The sequence below is a fragment of the Microcaecilia unicolor genome, chromosome 10, assembly GCF_901765095.1.
Source record: "Microcaecilia unicolor chromosome 10, aMicUni1.1, whole genome shotgun sequence".
Lineage (NCBI taxonomy): Eukaryota > Metazoa > Chordata > Amphibia > Gymnophiona > Siphonopidae > Microcaecilia > Microcaecilia unicolor.
In genome coordinates this window covers 61,071,970-61,090,883 of record NC_044040.1, presented here as the reverse complement: position 1 = coordinate 61,090,883, position 18,914 = coordinate 61,071,970, and the positions used below count along the sequence as shown (strand labels likewise).

The 18,914-nt window shown below is 41.4% G+C and overlaps 1 protein-coding gene across 1 annotated transcript in view; it reads right to left on the bottom strand.

The window, feature by feature from the left end:
* DOCK4 (dedicator of cytokinesis 4) overlaps nucleotides 1–18,914 on the bottom strand; it is a 798,954-nt gene that overhangs the window by 77,188 nt on the left and 702,852 nt on the right. The window contains 2 exon segments of the mRNA XM_030215964.1: nucleotides 4,788–4,871; nucleotides 12,870–13,046. Of these exon segments, the coding sequence (XP_030071824.1) occupies nucleotides 4,788–4,871; nucleotides 12,870–13,046 (261 nt within the window).

The window sequence follows — 18,914 nt, the reverse complement described above, 5'->3', positions numbered from 1 at the left end:
CAGTCGGTTCAAAACTCTGCTGCCCGTCTCGTCTTCCGCCAGGGTCGCTTTACTCATACTACCCTCTCAAGACCCTTCACTGGCTCCCTATCCGTTTTCGCATCCTGTTCAAACTTCTTCTACTAACTTATAAATGTACTCACTTTGCTGCTCCCCAGTATCTCTCCACACTCGTCCTTCCCTACACCCCTTCCCGTGCACTCTGCTCCATGGATAAATCCTTCTTATCTGTTCCCTTCTCCACTACTGCCAACTCCAGACTTCGCGCCTTCTGTCTCGCTGCACCCTACGCCTGGAATAAACTTCCTGAGCCCCTACGTCTTGCCCCATCCTTGGCCACCTTTAAATCTAGACTGAAAGCCCACCTCTTTAACACTGCTTTTGACTCGTAACCACTTGTAACCACTCGCCTCCACCTACCCTCCTCTCTTCCTTCCCGTTCACATTAATTGATTTGATTTGCTTACTTTATTTATTTTTTGTCTATTAGATTGTAAGCTCTTTGAGCAGGGACTGTCTTTCTTCTATGTTTGTGCAGCGCTGCGTATGCCTTGTAGCGCTACAGAAATGCTAAATAGTAGTAGTAGTAGTAGTAGTTCACATATATTTGTCCCAAGATGTGGAACATGATACCAAAAGTCTTGATACCTAAGAAGAATGATATGGTCCACCGGGTCAAAGCTCGCTTACATATCCAAGGAAAATAGGACAACATCCCTCCCTCTATCTAAGGTCATCCTAACAGGGAGTGTTCTCTTAAGTGGTGATGAGACAGCAAAAAACAGTTTGGCGCAGATGAATAGCATTGGTACACTCAAGGTAGTTGGAGAGCTGAACAGAAACAAATTTTCCAATATCTTGGATACAAATGGTAAGTTGGAAATTGGTCTATAATTATTCACAGATGATGTATCTAGTTTGGAGTCTTTAAGAAGAGGGGTTGCAATTTCTGGTTTCCAAGGGACAGGAAAAGTCCACGTGGATAGGCTGGTTTTAACCATGGACAATAGAAAAAGCAAAATTGGTTGAAGAAAACTCTGCAAAAAGAGACACTGGGTCATTATAGAAGGAAGAGAGGTGAAGAGATGATTTGGAGGGGCATTTTCGATAGAAAGTCTAAATCAGAATTTGGACATTTTACAAAAACGTCCAAATTCTGAACAGGAAAGAAGGTAATTTTCAAAAAAGATAGATGTCTATCTTGTGTGTTCGAAAATACTATGGACATCTTGTGATTTGAATGTTGTCTTTTTGGTCCATTTTCAAACAAAAAACATCTAAACGAAAAATGTCCAAAACAGAGGAGGAGTAGCTTATTGGTTAGTGCAGTGGGCTTTGATCCTGGCAACATGGGTTCAATTCCCACTGCTGCTTCTTGTGACTTTGGGCAAGTCAAATGCACAAGAGGCATTTTTGGATAGGTCATTTTCTACAAAAAAAAAAGTATATCTTCTCCTTTTGAAAATGCTGTTTGAAAACATTTTGTGATTTGGACGTTTTATTGTTTGGTCAATTTTCAAACAAAAAACGTCCAAATGCAAAATGTATAAAATATACAAGAAAATCTAAAATAGAGTGAGGGAGGAGGGAGTGGCTTAGTGGTTAGGGTGGTGAACTCTGGTCCTGGGGAACTGAGGAACTGAGTTCGATTCCCACTTCAGGCACAGGCAGCTCCTTGTGACTCTGGGCAAGTCACTTAACCCTCCATTGCTCCAGGTACAAATAAGTACCTGTATATGTAAGCCGCATTGAGCCTGCCATGAGTGGGAAAGCGCGGGGTACAAATGTAAATAAAATAAAATAAATAAATAAATAAATCATTCACATGTTCTATCTGTGGTAAAAGCTTTGGTTGTAATGTAAATCTGAAAGTGCATCAGAAAGTCCACATGGGAGAGAAACCATTTGCATGTATAGAGTCTGGTAAAAGCTTTGGTCAGAAGGTAAACCTCACAATGCACCAGAGAATACACACAGGAGTGAAACCATTTACATGTCCTGAGTGTGGTAAAAGCTTTGGTTGGAAAGAAAGCCTCACACGGCATCAGAGAATCCACACAGGGATGAAACCATTTACATGCACTGAGGTGGTGAAAGCTTCAGTTGTATTGGGACAGGAAATTAGGGAATGTACACTCTTGTTATGAAGTATGGAAAAATAGCACTCTGGTATTTAGATATATATAATGAGACCTCCTTTTTATCTATAGATCTGAATTCAAAGCCCCAATCTACTGATAAACAATAGACACAAGGCCCAGATGTTATTAAAAAAATAGAAAGCTTGGCATCAGGTAGAATAGTGGAAAAGTGACATCCCAGGGAAGCAATATGACATCCTTGGGGGTACTGCAGTGGACTTTATAAAATGCCCCAGGTACACATCTCACCATTGCTCCCTTACCTTGTCTGCTGACCCCCCAAAACCCACCAAAAACTCACTACCCCCAACTGTACACCACTACTATAGCCCTTACAGGTGGAGGGAACACCAATATGTGGGTACAGTGGGTTTCTGGTGGGTTTTGGAGGACTCACAGTTTCCTCCACAAGTGTAACAGGTAGGGGGAGGTAGAAGCCTGGGCCCACCTGTCTGCAGTGCACTGCACCACTACTAGACTACTCCAGGGACCTGCATGCTATTCTAATGGACCTGAAAATAACATCAGAGTCTGGTAAGTAATATTTTTAATCACATTTTTTGAGGGTGGGTGGGAGTTAGTGACCACTGGGGGAGTAAGGGCATCTCTTGTTGTGTGGAGTGGAGTAGCCTAGTGGTTAGTGCAATGGACTTTGATCCTGGGGTAGTGGGTTCAATTCCTACTGCAGCTATTCAGTATAAAAACAGGTCTAGCTCAAAACATCTAAGTTTTAGTCCTGAACATTCTTGTTTTGTTCCATTATGGCTGAAAGGCATCTAATTCTTAGGAATGCCCGTCCCACCTTGAACACGCCCCTGGCACACCCCTTGAGATTTAGACGTCCTTCTGACGGACTTCAGGGGAAAACGTCTAGAAAGAGGTTTCGAAAATACTGATTTGGACGTTTCTCAGAGATAAACGTCCAAATGCAGACTTATGCCACTTTTTGGACATTTTTCTCTTTTGAAAATGAGCCCCATAGTGTTCTTAAGAAGATCCAGAGAGGGGAGGTTAAAGGAAGAAAGGGAAGCAGTAGGAATAGTAGGTAAGGGAGAGGAAGAAGTTGGGGATAGGATGGCAGGAGTAGAACCCAGAGCAGGTTTAGTCTGCCAGAGGAGAATGATTTTATCAAAGAAGTCTATGGTGAAATTGTTTGGCCAGGGGTTAATTGTTGATATAGTGGCATCTGAAACTGTTGTTATTCAATTGATCTATTGAATTCTTCCTCTCTTGTGTTGACCTTCCACCTTGCTAAGCAGGATGTCTTTTTCTAATGATCTTTCTCTTCACATGATGTGTCCAAAATATGAAAGTCGACATCTTGTCATTTGAGCGTCTAGGAAAGCTTAGGTTTGATCTCTTTCAATACCGACTGACTAGTTCTTCAAGCAGCTCATGATATATATTCTTCTCCAGCACTATAACTAGAAGGCATCAGTTTTCTTCCTGTCTTGCTTCTTCGTTGTCCAACTTTCACATCCATATGACATTATTGAAAATATCATGGCTTAGACAAGTCAAATCTTTGCATGCAAATATACATCTCTGACTTGAAGATCTTATCAACTGCTTGTGGTTTCATTATTCATTATAGAAACATGCAGGTTGAAGTTGTCTACTATTTTTATTCTCTATGAAGGGTGAAATTATTGATTTTACCAGTTGTCAGGATCTTTGTCTTCTTTGTGTTAAACTGCAGGCCCATTATGAGGTTATGTTCCTTAACCTTAAGCTGGCCAAATAAGTAGAAAAGGCAACACCAAAAGTCAGTAGGATGCTTGGATGCATAGACAGAGAAATGGCAAGCAAGAAAAAAAAAGGAGATAGTGCCTCTGTATAAGTCTCTCCTTTGGAGTACTGTGTACAATTTTGGAGATTGCATTTTCAAAAGAATATAAACAGGATGGAGTTGGTTCAGATGGTAGCTAGTGGTCTTTATCATAAGCATTATGGGGACTGACTTAAAAACCTCATCATATGTCCTTTGTAGGAAAGGTGGGACAAGGGAGACATGACAAACATTTAAATACCTGATTGATATTAATGCACAGGAGGCAAACCTATTTCATTTAAAACAAAGCTCTGGAATAAGGGGTCATAGGATGAAGGTAAAGAGAGTAGAAAAGAGTAATGTAAGGAAATATTTCTTTATGGAAAGGGCAGTGGATATGTGGAACAACCTCTCAGTAGGGATGGTAGAGATGAGAACTTATCTGAATTCTTGAAAGTTTGGTACAAGCACAGAGGAACTCTGGGGGAGGGGAAAGGAATGCAAAATTTAGTAGATGGTATGGGATAACAGACTGGATAGGTCATATGACTGTTATTTACCATAATTTTCTCTGTTTCTATGGAAAGGACCATAAGGACCATGGATAAGTAAATATATCATAAAATATTCAAGCAATAGGAAGTTTTAGAGGAACACTATTTCAATGAATGCATGTATATTCTCTGCAGTTTTACATATCATTTTCTGCTGGACATTCCAAAAGCAAAAACAGAAAACTGCTGGAAAATTTGCTGAATGTGGAAATGTCTGATATATGTACATCTAGGGTTATGTTTGAAAAAAAATCAGTTAGACAACAATAAAAATTCAAAGTATAAAAAAATTACAGATGATATTTCTATTATTCATGTTACCTGCTCAAGCATCAGATCTCTCAAGCGGTTTATCTTATCTCCATCTTCAGGGTGGCTGAGGATATAGTCCTTCACAAAGAATGCCTAAATTAAAAGAATCATACTGAATGCTCAGAGTTGGCTTGTTAAAAAGGCAAAGGCACATTTTTCCAAAGCAAAATAAAATGACTTCTTCACCAGGTTACAACCCATCCTATCTAAGCAGGCTGATCAGACTTCTAACTGCATATCTCTGGCTATTTTCAAACACAATATGCAAGTATAGCAAAATTGATCCATGCATGGAAACAATCTGATTTCAATCTGATTTACCCAGTTTTAGCACATAGAAAACCTCTTGGTAAAAAAATAAGAATAGAGAATATGGATTACTGTTTCTGGTAACTAGTGAGCAAAACTCTAGGGAACAGCTGCACAAGTTTTTTTCTTCATATCACTATAGATTTTACATCAGTATGCAATATATTCTGGATAAATGCAGGTCTGTAAGTACATGGAAGTCAATTTTGAAAGGAAAACTCACTGCAGAGTTTCCCTTTAAAAATGAAGAGTGGACAGTGGGAATTTTTTACCCCCACATACTTTGCAGGTACAAGGTAGGCACGAGGGGCCCGATATTCAGCTGGCAACGATCAGTGTTTTGCTGACCATTGCCAGTGTTAAACCAATACTACGCCAAGTCTGGGCATCAGCACTGAATTTCCAGGTTTCCGGAGCCAGCTAACGCATGGCTGGTTAAGTGAGATATTCATCACTTAACTGGCAATGGGTTACCACCTAAAGCTAGAACTGACTTTTGTGTGGTTAACTGGGCTGGTTAAGTGCTGAATATCGGCACTTAAGCATCCAAGTGCCAACTCCATGCCAGAACGTCCCCATAATAGCTGGTTTTCAGTTTGGCACTATCTGGTCATTTTCAGCAGCACTAACCAGTTAAGTACTGCTGAAAATTAGCGATTAGATCTGAACAGGCAATTTAACTGGCAAGGAGCCATTTTTGTCTGGTTAAATCGTTTTGAATATTAACCCCTTGGATTTCAAAGTGAATTCCTAATAATTATTTTTTTCACTCTACTGCCCCTCCCCACCTTTTCCTGCAGGAAAAAGTACACACATAGGGCCTGATGCACAAAAGCAGTTGTAAAATACAGATGCCTCGGTAAAACTTACTGAGTCACAAACAGCGACCAACGCACAAAGGAGATCGCATGCAAATGAGATGCACAGATCACCCTTTGTGCATCAGTTGCTGTTTGGGACTCAAAGCTGTCAAATGCATTTGACACTGCTGTCAAATATATTTGACAGCATGCACAAAAATCCTTGGTGGTCCAATGGACCACCTCCCGACTCCCTTTCCCCAGTGCCCTCTGTGCCTTCTAACCCCCCTGGCGCCTCCTGACACACAACACAAAAAGCCCCTAGTGGTCCATAGGACCCCAAACTCCCCCAAATGAGATTTTACTGGGGGATCCACTGGACCCCCCCAAATTTGAAAAACTTCATGAGGGGGGTCTGATGGACTCCCTGACCTCATCCCTTCCAAAGTACACCCTAGTGGTCCAGTGGATCCCGCTGATCCACCAAAACAATTCCCTTGTGGTCCAGTGGACTAAACATCCCCTGGCTCCCACTAGAAATATCACCCTGGTGGTCCAGTGGGCCCAAGCCCCCTCCCCCTAGCAAAGATCTACCCTGGTGGTCTAGTGATCCCCTCTCCGCTGCCCTTCCTGTACCTGAGGCAGGAGCAACACCTCTTTCCTCAGGCCCCACCGCTTCCAAAATGGCAGTGCCCAGCCCCTGCCCAGTGCATTCTGGGATGCACTGTGTACATGCCTTCCTTTGCTTGGCCTGTTACTAAGGGCTAGGCCTAAGGCCTGTACTGTCAGTTTTGTTCTCACATGTTAGCCTACTAACTCAGCATCTTGTGTAACAATCATTGCTTTCTCAGGAGCTGAGAACTGACACTTCATAACATTTGTTTGTAGCTGAGTATCCTGCTTATAATCGAATGAGAAAAACGTCCAAGTTCCAACCTAAATCGGGAGATGGACGTTTATCTCACAAAAACGAATAACGCGGTATAATCGAAAGCCGAACTTGGACGTTTTCAACTGCACTCCATCGCGGAAGCGTACAAAGTTGACGGGGGCGTGTCGGAGGCGTGGTGAAGGTGGGACTGGGGCATGGTTATCACCCAAACAGAGATGGGCGCCTTTCGCCGATAATGGAAAAAAAGTATGCGTTTGTAGCTAGAATTTAGGGCACTTTTCCTGGACCCTGTTTTTTCACAAATAAGGCCCCAAAAAGTGCCCTAAATGACCAGATTACCACCAGAGGGAATCGGGGATGACCTCCCCTGACTCCCCCAGTGGTCACTAACCCCCTCCCACCACAAAATATGATGTTTCACAACTTTTTATTTTCACCCTCAAATGTCATACCCACCTCCCTGGCAGCAGTATGCAGGTCCCTGGAGCAGTTGTTAGGGGGTGCAGTGGACTTCAGGCAGGTGGACCCAGGCCCATCCCCCCCCTACCTGTTACAATTGTGCTGCTTAATGCTTAGTCGTCCAACCCCCCCAAACCCACTGTACCCACATGTAGGTGCCCCCCTTCACCCCTTAAGGCTATAGTAATGGTGTAGACTTGTGGGCAGTGGGTTTTGAGGGGGATTTGGGGGGCTCAACACACAAGGGAAGGGTGCTATGCACCTGGGAGCTCTTTTACCTTTTTTTGTTTTTGTAAAAGTGCCCCCTAGGGTGCCTGGTTGGTGTCCTGGCATGTGAGGGGGACCAGTGCACTACGAATCCTGGCCCCTCCCACGAACAAATGCCTTGGATTTATTCGTTTTTGAGCTGGGCGCTTTCATTTTCCATTATCGCTAAAAAACAAAAACGCCCAGCTCACAAATTGTTGAATAAAACATGGACGTCTATTTTTTTTTGAAAATACGGTTCGGTCCGCCCCTTCACGGACCCGTTCTCGGAGATAAACGCCCATGGAGATAGACGTTTTCGTTCGATTATGCCCCTCTACGTTTTTCATATAAGGTGGATGTAACCCTGGCAGTTGCTAAGAGACTGAGCACACAGTGAAGCCTACCAGTATGTTGCATTTGTGGAGAGAGACAGAGAGAGGACACAAGGGTATTGTTCTGACTGTGCATGCAGAACAGATAACCGACTAGCCAATGGCTACCGACTTTGCACGTGAACTCCCATCAGGAGAGACTGATAGAATACAGGAACAATCCATATATGGTATAAGGCTACCTAATGGTTCTAGTTTATGGGAAATCACATGATTTATGAGAAATGTAATTTGCAACAGTATATATGTGATGTCCAGGAGGTGTTAGCTGAGCAGTCCCTTGTCTTTCAGGATGTGCATTACTAACTGACAACCTGCTCCAGGGAACAGAACTATTGTTTGTATTTTTGGCTCTGTGAGATGCTAATAAAGGTAATTTACTGTCTGCGCCTAATGGAGGTTAAGTTCTCTTTCTTATTTTTCCACCTGTTGGGGCTGTAGTACTTTCTCTCCCTGTGGGGGCTAAGGGACAGAAATACACAACTGGGTGGGGCTAAGCACCATATAAGGAGAAAACTCCTTATATGGTGTTTAGCCACACCCTGTACATCCCAGAATTCACCTGGCAAGGGCTGGGTGCTGCCACTTTGGAAGTAGTGGGGCCCGAAACAGGAGAGAGGAGGTGTTGCTCCTGTACTCCTGCCTTCAACTTTTTAAGATACAGGTAGGGCAAGGCTGAGGAGGTGAGGAGAGGGCAGGAGATGGGTGTTACTAGACCACCAGGGTAGATCTTTGCTGGGGTGCGGGGAGCTGGGAGAGAGTGGGTCCACTAAATCACCAGAGTGATTTTGCTAGGGGGAGTAGGGGGTGCAGGGTCCAACAGACCACCTGGGAATCTTCAAAATGGGTGGAGGTGATCACAGAGGGAGGTCGCCGGGAGGGGAGAGGTAGGGAGTACATACAGGAAGCCTTTGCAGTTGCCTGCATGTGCTTCTCTCCTCTCCGACAGCTCCAGAGTAGCCATAAAATTTGCTCATTAAAGCTAGGTGCTCTGGAGCTGTGCATTGCCTGAAATGCACATTAGAATACTAATGAGCTCATTTACTTATTTATTACTCATTTATTTAAATAGATGAACTGAGCACATAACATCTAGCAAATGGCCATTTCTGAAAGAAAAAGTTAGATGTTTTTCTGATTTGAAAATGGACATGTTACTGGAGTTTTGGACATTTTTCCCAAAACATCCAAATTCGGAGTGAGACGTCATATTGAAAGTGCTCCTGTGAGAGCTATTTATATTGCATTATGAAATGAATGTTTAATTTTGTTTTATATTCATTCTTATGTGAATGAACAAGTGACTGGGGAAGAAAGCTGAAAGCCAGAGAGGTCTAGGAATATGTGAGTTGGAAGACTGGCTCAAAAGAGAAAAATGGAAAGGTAGGGAAAACATTTGGTTGAAGAACAATATTTTAAAAATAGCATAAGTCTGAATTTGTCCATGCACACTGGGGATAGACCATTATGTATTCCATTCTTTAGGTTCTGGTTCAACAGTTGATTTAATTTTATCAAATGAATGTCATTGATTTTAATTCCAAGTTTGAAATGTTTAATTCCTTTATCTATTAGGTTACCTTGGTAGCGTTTGACCCTACAAACACTGTTTACTACTTAGACAGTTTCCTATTTGTTGCCCCTGATAAGTTCCATTTTGAAAATTACTCCAGGAAAACTATGGTGTTAATATTCAAAAGGGTTTAACGGGGCAGGAGAGGCTCCTGCTCGGTTGAACCCTGCTGAATTGGCTGGCCGCTGATATTCAGTGGCACTGAACCAGGTAGTGCTGCTGAATATCGTTGCTAACCAGCCATTCCCTAACTGGCTAGATTAGGGGTGGTCTGGGGGTGGAGTTTGAGTGGAGCCCCAACTTAGCTAGTTAGTGGTGATATTCTGCTAACTGGCTAAGTATGCGGATAAAGTTCGGACAGCAAAACAAATGTCTTAACTTGATCCATCAAATTAAATGGAGCCCAATTAACTTCAGGGTTGCTGCACAATTCCAGATATTCGATGCCAGAAGCCACACATGCCCTGGCATTGAATATCGGAGGTCAATTCAGCCTGGTTGTGAGTGGCTTACAATATTGGGCCCTATGTGTTTACACTTACACCTGATCTTTGGGGTACACACATTTTCTGGCTAAAATTACGTGTGAATGCTTGAATTCTCAGAAGTATGCATGTAGATGTATATCCCACCTCAACCCCACTTCTCTTGTATGTGGTATGTGAGTAAATACATCTGCGTATTGGACAATTTTGCAAAATGTCTGCAAGTAATACATATGTTTGACTCCACTTCCAACTATAAAAGCATCGCCCTGCCTGTAACTCAGCCTCAGCTGACTGTCTAGAAGTCTCTTGAACTGACTGACTACCTATCTATCATATATACAAGCACTCCATTTAAGTGCTTGTCGGATAAGTGCATGCTCTGTTTAACTGCATGCCGTACTTCTGTCCCGATTTTGGCACCATCAATTTCTATGGGGACAAACTTCGGATTAGCGCACCACAGATAAGTGCAAGATTCGCTTATATGCATGGTTTAAGACCGCTCCTCTGCAGGAAAGACTCCGCATAAGCGCGCGCACGGAATATGGAAGCCGACTGGCATGTGACAAAAGGGCGGTAAATTTGAAATCTCGGTTAACTGCCACAGGCAGAATAAGCGAAAGAATGTTGTTATAGTGTACACTGGAGTCGTCGTCATCGTGCAACTGTAAGACCAACATTGGCTGAACGAATAGAGGTTCTTAAAAATTTAGAAAACAAGCAAAGTCAAGTATCTATTGCTAAAGAATATGGTGTCAATCCCAGTCAAATTTCACGTATCTTGAAGCAGAAAGACCAGCTTCAGGAAGACTGGCAAAACAATACAAATCCACAATGGAAACGAAAATGGGCAGGAAAAGCTGAGGAGGTAGAAGATGCTCTTCTTCGGTGGTTTTCTCGAGTCAGGAGCAGACAGTTTCTTGTTAGTGGTTCACTGCTTATGGAGAAAGCTAATCAGCTAGCTGAAAGTCTTGGACTAACTGAATTCAAAGCCACTGTTGGATGGTTGAAAAGATGGAAGGAGAGGAACAACATAAAATTCAAGAAACAGCAAGTGAAAAACAAGACGCTGATGACTTTGGTGCTGAAAATTGGGTTGTTTCAGTTCTTCCTACCATCTTGAACGAGTTTGCACCTTGTGACATTTTCAATGCTGACAAAAACGGACTCTACTGGCGAGCGATTCCTGATGGAACACTTGCATTCAAACAAACCGAACCTACAGGAAGTAAAATGTCGAAGGACCGACTGATGATCCTCATTTGCTGTAATATGGATGGGAGTGAGAAGTTGGAACCACTCGTCATTGGAAAGAGCAAATAGCCCCGTTGCTTCAAGAATGTTAAGCGACTTCCTGTGTCATACGAGGCTAATGCAAATTCATGGATGACGGGGGAAACTTGGAAGCAGTGGCTAAAGAAGTTAGACACTAGAATGCGGGCACAAAAGTGTCAGATTTTGTTGCTTTGTGATAATTGTGCTGCACACAGTGATGATGTCAGGCTGTCTAACGTCAAGGTGGTCTTCCTGCCACCAAACACTACCTCTCTGATCCAACCTATGGATCAGGGCATAATTGCCAATTTCAAACAACATTATCGGGCTCTTGTGCTACGTCGTCTGATGAGCGTTATGAATGACCAGACTGCCAAGGATAAACATGCTGTTGAACTGACTCGTAATCTATCACTGTTGGATTCCCTACATATGCAGAAAGAAGCCTGGAATCATGTTACACAGGCAACCATTGTGAACTGCTACAAGCGGGCAAGCTTTGTTAGGGATGTGGAGAGGGACAAAACAGATGCAGCTGTTGCAAACGCGTCAGATGAAGAGGCTATTGACATCCCAGCCGGTGTTACTGAAGAGGAGTTTCATCACTATGTAGCTGTTGATTATGATCTACAAACAGCTGACGACAGCACTGATGCCCAGATATGCGCCTAAATGCAGGCAATGGCTGATGATGAAACAGATGATGAAATGAGCAGTGAGGCACATGCTGACAAAATTCAACAACCTCCTGTCACTTTTGCAAGAGCGCTGGAGAGTCTCAACACCGTGTGGGCCTATCTGGAGGCCACTGGATGTCAGTGCTATGACAGTTTTTACCGTCTGGCAGATGTAGTCTATGGAACTCACAGACACAAGAGCATACATAGGACTATGACTGATTACTTCAAGTAAGCCTAACATCAGTTAATGAAGACTGTATACTGTATGTATAATAAACAGTACTGTACATATGTTTATCAGATGTCAAGCTTCTTTTTTGGGTCACAACGGTTACAATGACGATATATATATACCTTAAAAAATATAGAAGTCTGCATTTAAACCTGCTGCAAGGCAAGGGTATGTGTCAGTTTAATTGTTTGTTTGGGCCTCAGGTTTGCACCAGTGATTGAGGATGCAATTGTGCTAATATTTGTGGTGTTTAAACCCCTCCAAAGTTCCCTAAAATGATTTATTTTGCTTGACTAACTGGCCCATCCTGGATATCCAGTTTTGTAAAATCCACACTTACACATGTAAATGTTGATACTTACATGGGCAAAACCCCTAGTGCTGCGGCTCTTTAAAAAAAATGAATGTTGTACTGAAATAGCTGTTTCCACTGGCTGTGTAGGTAATTTTTATATGTATCTCCACATGTATTTATACATATTTTCCAAAAAAATGTGAAGATCCCAATTCTCACCTCAATTCTGAAAATCAGGCTTTAAATCTTCCAGAATATATACATTATAAAACAAAAAAAAATGACACAGCAAGCTAATAGCTGGAAGAACATAAATATATTTGCAGAACTGCAACTTGTTGGCAAAATAGTTGCACTGAATGGTTAAGAACATGGTGTAAAAGTCAAATGCTTGCGCTTTACTACTACAATAACTATTTTCAATAGTTTAACATATTTTTTACTTACCTCTTGGTATCTAGTAACTCCTCCATTAACTGCTGCATCTATTACTCCATTCAGACACATTGTGAGTGGGTTAATATTCTGCATCTGTCGAGTCTGACACTGACTTATCAGCGTTCTCAGCTGTAGATTCTTATTTTCTAACACCTCTATTGCATTTTCAAGAGGACTCATTTCCACCTAAAAAACAGATAAAATAAATTCTGAACATTTGAGTAAAGTTTTTACGTCTTCCCCAATCTAAAAATGAAATATAATAGTTTGTATTTGTTTATTTACACTACGTTTTCTTTTTTGCTTGGACAAATGAGTGTGGAAAATCTTGAGTACCATAGCCAAAAGTTACTTAGTGGTTTGTTTACTGTACTAAAGTGTGGTAAGCTTTTGCAGTTACTCAGAGTTATCTGTCAGACCTCTATGTTAAAGTTAGGAGCTTTCTAAGCATTTTGCCATTCAGTTAATGCAGAGAAAATGTCTTTAAATTGAGTAGCAGATAATATAGCACAGTTACTTCTTGAAGTGATGTAACAGTTAATGCATGGAATCTACCTTCATATTAACTGCATGGCGCGTTCACTGTCAACTGTTTATTACTAAACTAAAATGTCCACTTCAGAAAAACACTAGTGTGAACACTCAGACTATTTGATATGTACATCATCAAATACATAAAAATGCTGTTGATGAGTTTTAGCCGAGAAAAAGATCTCAGTATGACCACTTATACTGGGAATCAGAACTAAACAAGTGGTACATTATGACTTTACATTTTCAGTCATAAAAAAACTCCATTATTACTTCTATAACTAATATATTAATCTGAATAGTTCCATACACTCCTGTCAAATCACAGTAGAAAAAAAATGTCTTCAGTTGTCCATTGTATGCCAAAAGTTTAGTACTAATCTTAATGTTTAGTCCAGGCTCAATGAAAGTCAGCAAACCACACTGAAACTACCATGTACCAAAAACAGCCACTCTGTTGCCCTTAGAGGCTGCTTAAGGGTAGTTTCATTTTATTTATTTATTTACGTATTTTCTTATATACCACCTGCAAGCCTGAAAGCTATCAAATCAGTGTACATTCAGGTACTGCAGATATTTTTCTATCCCTGGAGAGTTCATGATTGCAATGGAAGGTTAAAATTTTAAATCAAATCCACTTGTTAATTCATGTGACATCAAACAGCCATTCACTTCCTCCGTCTCTTTTTGCACAATACCTGTAAGGTAGGGGGCGAGAGTGAGCACAGCAGATGCTGCTGGTGGCTGGGCAGAATTCTGTGCATTTTCTTGTGTTGTGCAGTTGCGCAGAATTCCCCCAGGAATAATTAAATGATGCAGCCCAGTAGAAATACAGCAAATTTGTAGGCAAAGATAAAACAAAAAATTCACACCTCCTCAAGGAGCACAAAAGAGCAAAAACAGCAAGGCTCCTTTAGCGACTGTTATCATGCTTATTAGCTTCTTCACCCTGTTAATCTAGCTAAGCTCATCAGTAGGCAGGGCCAGAAAGATGAAACAGAGAGAAACTGAGAAAAATGAAGACAGATAAAGACCATATGGTCTATCTAGACTGCCAATTCATGCCATCTGCTATCCCTTCCTTTCCCTTAGAGATCTGATGTACTTGTCCCAAGCTTTCTTGCATTTAGACACAGTTTTCACAGACACCACCTCCACCAGGAGGCCGTGCCACACATTCACCATCCTTTCTATGAAGAAGTATTTCCTCAGGATACTTCTGACTCCATTCCCTTTCACCTTCATCCTATGCCCCCTCATTCCTTTCAATTGAGAGAGACTCCCCTCCTGTGCATTTATATCATGTAAGTATTTAAATGTCTCTATCATATCTCTCCTCTCATGCCTTTCTTCCAAAGTATACATATTAAAATCTTTCAGTCTGTCCCCACATGCTTTATGACAAAGATCACTGATCATTTTAGTAGTTGTCTTCTGGATTGACTCCACCTTGCTTTATTTTTTTCAAGGTGTGATTTCCAGACTTGTACACAATATTCTAAATGAGGTCTCACAAGAGTCTTGTACAGGAGCATTGTTACCTCCTTTTTTCTACTGGCTATTCCTAACTCTATGCACCCAAGCATCCTTCTAGCTTTCATTATCAACTTTTCAACCTGTTTGGCCACCTTAAGATCATCACATATGATCACACCAAAGTCTCGCACAAAAGTTATTTACCCCTTAACTGTACTTTTTCCTTTGCAGCCCAAATGCGTGACCCTGCATTTTTTAGCATTAAAATCTTAGCTGCCAAATTCCGAACCATCAGGAATGTCCACCCTACTGCAAATTTTGGTATCATCCACAAAGAGGCAAACCTTATCAGACAGCCCTTACCAGACAAACATGTTACTGAAGAAGCAGATGCAGCAAAACAAAACAACAACAAAAAACTTTGAGAATGCAGTAAGGGGCAAGATAAGGTACAAAGTTTTTTTTGTGAGGGCTGGTCCAGTCCATGGGAACAATGCTGGTGGATGCTTAGTTTTCAGTTTGGACTCTAGTGTTGTTGCCAGCTTCTTCACCCCACTGATTGGGCTGATGTCATTAGTGCATAGAGCCAAGAGGAAACCCAGGGGAGCAATAAAACTTCCACAAACCAGTTTTAGCTTGGCCTTTGTAGGTCTTTTGAACTGTATGCCACATGAACCAAGAAACTTGGATGTTTAGTTAGGCATGGCTCCTATCTAGATAATATATACCTAACACACTTTAAATACAGAATTTTTTCATATCTCATATAGGTTTTTCATCAACTCATTCGATTGACCTCCGCGATGTTCATTGCCAACTATAATTATCTTGTATGGCAATGTTAACAACATCCATCATCTTCATAGGTCAGCTCTACCATATTGAGCTTTTTAAATTTTTATATAAATTTCTTATCCATAGATTCACGTTAAACTTTTTAACTTATCTTATTTCCATTTATCATCGGACCCAGGGGTAAAGCTGTCCGACATATGTTTCGCTCAAACCTGAGCTGTCTCAAGGACTGTCCCCTATGAAACAAAACAGTAATTGTGTTATATTCATTGCTCAGAACCGATATCTTTTAAACGAACATAAGCAATGAAAAACTCACCCTGAGCACTTATTCTAGCGCCAGCTCTGTTCAAACCTTTATAATCAAAGATGGCGCCAGCGTTTTTTGTTCAAAATTAAATACCATCTAGGTATTGACGTCAATAGTCCCTCCCCCTCGGTTCTTATTGGACCTGAGCTAAATCAAAGACGCCCATTCAAGCTCAGCATTCAAGCCCATAGGAGCAACTGTTTGTAAAGAAAATATATACCATTGTTCTCTGAAATTAAGCAGTTTATTCACTGAACCACCCTCCCTTCTCATCTCAATTTGTTCAATAACTCTCCATCTAATATCCTCACTACTGTGACCCTTTTGCAGCCAATGTTCCACTAAAGGAGCTTGTATATTTTGAGTATTAATACGGGATTTATGTTCTGTAAGGCGGGTTTTTATAGAACGAGCACTCCTCCCTATGTAAACAAGATCACAAGGGCATACTATAGCATACACTATATTTTTTGTATCACAGTTAGTCATAAAATTAGACCTCAAAATCAAATTTTTCCCTGGTACTGACCAGGAACTACCAATAATTGATTGTGAACACCATTGACAGTGCCCACATGCAAGATGAGTACCATTAGTAACCTTGGTCACAGGATCAAAAAACTTGTTATAGGCTAAACGTTCACCTATCGATTTCCCTCTTGTATAAGATATTATTGGCACCTCAGGGAAACATGGATATAACTGAAAAATATGCCAGTGATCTTTAATACATTGTACTATTTGTTGACTAATAGTCGAGAAGGGCAGCACACATGTCAAGCTGTCTATTTCTTCTTTATTATTTTCTGTCAACAACCATGAACGATGAGCAAATCTTGCTCTTAAATAAGCCTTCTTAATTGCCACTTTTGGATAGCCCCTCGAAATAAATCTAGCTTTCAATTCTTTCGATTCGGGAGTTTCCATCCTTATCATCTAAAATTTAATCTCCCGGTCAGTCAATTTTTGAGAATTAGGAGGGTTTGTTCTTCTCTAGCGAAAGAATTGAAAGCTAGATTTATTTCGAGGATATTAGATGGAGAGTTATTGAACAAATTGAGATGAGGAGGGAGGGTGGTTCAGTGAATAAACTGCTTAATTTCAGAGAACAATGGTATATTTTTTCTTTACAAACAGTTGCCCCTATGGGCTTGAATGCTGAGCTTGAATGGGCATCTTTGATTTAGCTCAGGTCCAATAAGAACCGAGGGGGAGGGACTATTGACGTCAATACCTAGATGGTATTTAATTTTGAACAAAAAACGCTGGCGCCATCTTTGATTATAAAGGTTTGAACAGAGCTGGCGCTAGAATAAATGCTCAGGGTGAGTTTTTCATTGCTTATGTTTGTTTAAAAGATATCGGTTCTGAGCAATGAATATAACACAATTACTGATTTGTTTCATAGGGGACAGTCCTTGAGGCAGCTCAGGTTTGAGCGAAACATATGTCGGATAGCTTTACCCCTGGGTCCGATGATAAATGGAAATAAGATAAGTTAAAAAGTTTAACGTGAATCTATGGATAAGAAATTTATATAAAAATTTAAAAGCTCAATATGGTAGAGCTGACCTATGAAGATGATGGATGTTGTTAACATTGCCATACAAGATAATTATAGTTGGCAATGAACATCGCTGAGGTCAATCGAATGAGTTGATGAAAAACCTATATGGGATGTGAAAAAATTCTGTATTTAAAGTGTGTTAGGTATATATTATTTGGACACTTGAAGAGTACAATTTGATATCATTGGTGTCTTAATAAGTGGTTGCCATTTTGTTTGAAGTTGTCCTATCTAGATAAGTCATGCTCATCAGGTCGAATCCAGATTTTCAGTGGCACATACCTGGACAGTGTCACAGAAAATCTGGACAGACCACTTTGGCACTATATGTACAGTGCCAGGGCAGTCCAGAGGCAGAGTCTGGGCAGAACCAAAATTATCCAGGCATCCCAATATTCAGCGGTGGTATCTGGATAGCTACCCTGGGCAGAAAGTGGGTAGTATTCAGTGCAAGATAGCTGGCTATCTTGGCTGAATATTAGTACTTAGCAGCTAGCTGGATGACTGGCTATGTCACGTGACATAGCCAGTCAGCACCAATATTCAGTGTCTGGCCGGCTATTGATTGCGCCAATAGGTGGAATATCTTTTGTTGGTTTGAACTTAACTGGCCAGTGCTGAATAATGGTTTAGTTGGTTAAGTTCAAACCAGCCAAAAATAAACTGAATATTCCATGCCGGTCATTGTAAACGACCCAGCACTGAATATCCGGGCTCAGCGCCAACTGCAGGAGTTAGCTGGGCTAACTCCCATGGTCTGAATATTGGACCCACTGTCTTTTGTTTAAAGCTGTTGATGCTGTAAAAATGCAGGTATCGGGAGGCCACTGATGCGATAACTATGAAGAAACTATGGGCCCGATATTCAAAATAATTGAAATGGGCAGGAGAAGCACCTGACCATTTAAATCACTTGTCTAGGGCTAAACAGCAATATTCAGTTACACAAAACTGGACAATTGCCTCTAAACAGCCAACCCCTAACCAGCAAATTTAGGGGCACATTGGGGGCAGAGTTTGGGTGGAGCAGCCACATAGCCAGTTGGGGCAATATTCAGTCCTCTAACTGGTTAATCTGACTACTACTGCATTACTGATCGCTGCTGATGAAAAAAAGGCTGTCCTAACTTTATGTGGTGAAGGTAACCTGGGTGTCTCTGGCTGTCCCCCCCCCCATCCCAACCCCTGAAGATATGAGAAGGTAGGCTTGGGCCCTGCCATATAGAACCCCTAATGGTCCAGTGGTAAATGGACAGCAGTGATGTCCACTCGCTCCTGCCCCTGTCCAAGTTGCCATGACCCTCAGTGGCGGCCTCAAGTACAGCGAGTACTTTAGGTACTGTGGTACTTCAAGTACTACGAGACTACTACCAGG